At 44.4% G+C, this 3,244-nt stretch overlaps 1 protein-coding gene across 1 annotated transcript in view; it reads right to left on the reverse strand.

Moving 5' to 3' along the window:
• LOC109541921 (phospholipid-transporting ATPase ABCA3) overlaps positions 1–3,244 on the reverse strand; it is a gene marked incomplete at its 5' end in the record, with an annotated part of 14,874 nt that overhangs the window by 6,607 nt on the left and 5,023 nt on the right. The window contains 8 exon segments of the mRNA XM_048669313.1: positions 651–816; positions 872–1,064; positions 1,120–1,381; positions 1,605–1,814; positions 1,874–2,053; positions 2,109–2,352; positions 2,401–2,702; positions 2,954–3,081. Of these exon segments, the coding sequence (XP_048525270.1) occupies positions 651–816; positions 872–1,064; positions 1,120–1,381; positions 1,605–1,814; positions 1,874–2,053; positions 2,109–2,352; positions 2,401–2,702; positions 2,954–3,081 (1,685 nt within the window).

Here is a 3,244-nt window from a genome sequence, read left to right on the forward strand (position 1 = left end):
TTCAGATGTCAAACAATAGACATTTTCGGCACATTTAATTAATCTTTAGCAGACGATTTCTTCCTTATTATTGACCCAAACGCTTTATAAATGCATGTTTGTGACCTTCTCACGTCGAAATGAATCGATTTAGCTCAAAAAACACGCATGAAAAATTTAGATTTTTGGCCGAAATCTTTCCAAGGGTGGGGGTCGATTTTTTGAAAAAATGAAAATTTGCCCAAAATATCTTAAGTTTTACATCATTTTCAGCTCACGGACGCGAAGAATGCATCGAACTCATTGGACATGCAAATATGATATTTGTGACCTTCTTGCGTCGAAAGAAATCGATTGAGCTCCAAAAACACGCAGGTAAAATTTTAATTTTTGTCTGAAATTTTTCCAAGAGTGGGGGTCGATTTTTTGAAAAATTGAAATTTTCCCAGTGCAATCAGTAATCAATAGACAAGTATTTTGAACACTTTCGTTCGTGCGGCTTGATAGCGTAAATAATCCCTGCCGAGAGGGTCAGAAATATGGCAACTGCGCGTGGCCTTCAGGAAGTCCATCTTGAATGAGATTAAATGTGTTGTTCAAAGTGTCGCGGCACACAGAGCGTCATTAACACACAAGTGTCTTAAGACACAGTATTGCCTAGGCCTACTTACCGGTTTTTTGTCGAAGAAGAAGATCCCATAAGGCGCGCCTTGCCGAAGGATCCATTCCAGCTGTTGGTTCATCCAGCATTACCACCTTGGAATTTCCGCAAAGCGCTACACCTACGCACAGTTTCCTTTTCATGCCACCCGACAGTGTGTTGGACTTGCAATTTCTCTGGAAATGTTTTTCATGATTTTTCCATTTAAACTGCCGTACCTGCATATTTTACCTTGGGCTGAAGCTCTAAAAGATCCACATACTTGGTGATTTCGCTCTCAATCTCCCATTTGCTCGTCATGCCTTTCAGTTTGCTGAAAAAGTACAGATGTTCGGCAACAGTGAGGTCATCAAAAATGATATTGTGTTGTGGGCACAGTCCCAAGCTCCGTCTCACGCCATCCATCTCCGAACGAATGTCGTATCTATTTAGGGAAACTTCAACATTTTTGAGGAAAACTTCGTCAATCTTCTACTGACCCGTTGACTATGGCAGTTCCGCTGGTAGGCGTAAACATGCCGGTCAACATGGACATTGTGGTGGTTTTTCCGGCTCCATTATGGCCCAAGAGAACCGTTATTTGGTCCTGATACATGTTGAGCGACAGGTTCCGAACGGCCGCTTTGGTACCAAACACCTTTCGCAGCTTCCTGATTTTGATGCCAGCCGACAAGTTTTGTGGATCGGTTTCGAAAAACTCCGCCTCATTTTTCACCGCTGCTTCTTCGAAGCTCTCAACACCTGCGGGAAAGCCGATTTTACCCCAGAGTTTGCTGAAGCATTTCCAAGGGTGTTTTAAGCGAGGATTGTCTAAAAACTTGTCGGATTCGCTGGTTTAATTCTCATATTAATTCCGCGCTCACTTTTGCGCCTTTGCACGATTGAATTGTTTGGCCGCTTTGTACCTTTGTTGCCAGTTTGGTGCAAATTTCCGAAAATGGAACCCTTGTGTTGGTTGACTTACCACTGTGCCTCGGTTGCCCGCACCAGAACGTCGCCGTGAATGGAAAGTACCACTTTTGTGGCACCCCGTACTCGCCGGGAAAAACGGCTTCAATGTACAGAGCAACCAGCAGATAAATCAGCGCATCAACGGTTAAAACAACCATCAACAGTCCCAAGGAAAGGTCATCGTCCGGGGTGTTCGGCTTCCAAATGTTGTTGAACTGAACTCCTGAAACCCCCCGAAGTCATCAATCAGCCGCAAGAAGATCCATAGAAAAAAGCACGTACCTTCGCCAGTTCCTTCATACATCAAAATAACTTGAAATCCAAAGGCCATGGCCGTATTCGAGCCTAAACTAGCTACGAGCTTAGCGCTCAGCGATAGAGTGTCGTAGTTGTTTTGCATAAACGAATAAGGCGCATAGGACAGGAACCAAGCTAAGCCTGCAATTGTAGCTGCAGTGTTTGCTGAAAACGACGAAGAACAGTCGGAAAATGAGCAAATTGCTGAAGCGCGGCAAACCTTTGGAGAAGAAAACGCTGACGGCGAAGCAGAAGGTGATGGTGGCGCAGACATAGAAGAACAGAAAAATCAGCAGCACGATCGGATTGGCGTAGGTGAAAACTGTGTATTCGGTGTTGGTGTACCAGCGCACCTTCAGCAGAACCACCATTAAAATGATCGAGATCATTAAGTAGCTGAACGTTTTGAGGAACCAAGCGATCCAATGGAGCCAGTTGGGCAGGCCCATGATTTTCATCGCTTCCTGCAAGAAAATCGTTGAATCAGGGAACTTCCCAAGCCCTCCTCTCACCTTCAGTTGCTTCTCCTTCTCAGTGGTGATCACTTTTACAGTGTTGATGCACGTATATACAAAACTCAGCATCACAATGATGCTGACAAAGCTTTTGAGCGGCGTTAGAAGGACGTCTTCTTTCCATTCGGCATTGGGAAATCGCCTCATGTATATGAAAGGGATTTTCTCGGAAGTTCCATTCAGGGCGTCCATCCATTCAGTTAAATTGCTACCTTTAGGTATGGTAATGCCCGAATTGTGCATGGTTATAAAAACGGATAGCAAGTGCTGCAGCGCCAAAAAGCCTTCCTGGTAATAGTCTGGAAACATTTTTTTTCAGTTAACTGTTGCCAGAACACTGTTTTTGGCTGAAAGAAATCTCTAGAGAGTGATTCAAAGTGTTTAGTGTTTAATCAAAAGTGAAAAACTGAGATTAAGTGCGAGTAACTTCGAGATTTTTTGAACACCCTGCAGCCATTAAGTGGAAACGGAAACCGGCAAATTTTCATTTTTCTTCAGCACTTTCGTCCAAAAGTGTTTTAGTTATAATTCGGGTACATTGAGATCTTACTAGGAGTCGCGCCGGTTGAGCTGTTAGAAGTTCGGGGCCCAGCGGTTTGAAACACTGGAAACACCAAATTGGTCCGCCAAGTACTCTGGATCAAGATTGACTCTTGATTTCGTAATTCCGCTGGAAATCTGCAAAACAAAATCGTTGTTTGGGTTGCCGAAAGTTGTTTGCGCGTAGCAATTTTTTAACCGATTTTAGACTAAAGCTTGTGTCCCATGGGACACGGCCTTTAGCCGAACCATCAAGGGCGGATCCAGGGTCGGGGGGTCATGGGGGGCATGACCCCCTCCC

This window comes from Dendroctonus ponderosae, unplaced genomic scaffold (assembly GCF_020466585.1).
Source record: "Dendroctonus ponderosae isolate FM_Combo_2020 unplaced genomic scaffold, Dpon_F_20191213v2 Dpon_F_20191213_8, whole genome shotgun sequence".
NCBI lineage: Eukaryota > Metazoa > Arthropoda > Insecta > Coleoptera > Curculionidae > Dendroctonus > Dendroctonus ponderosae.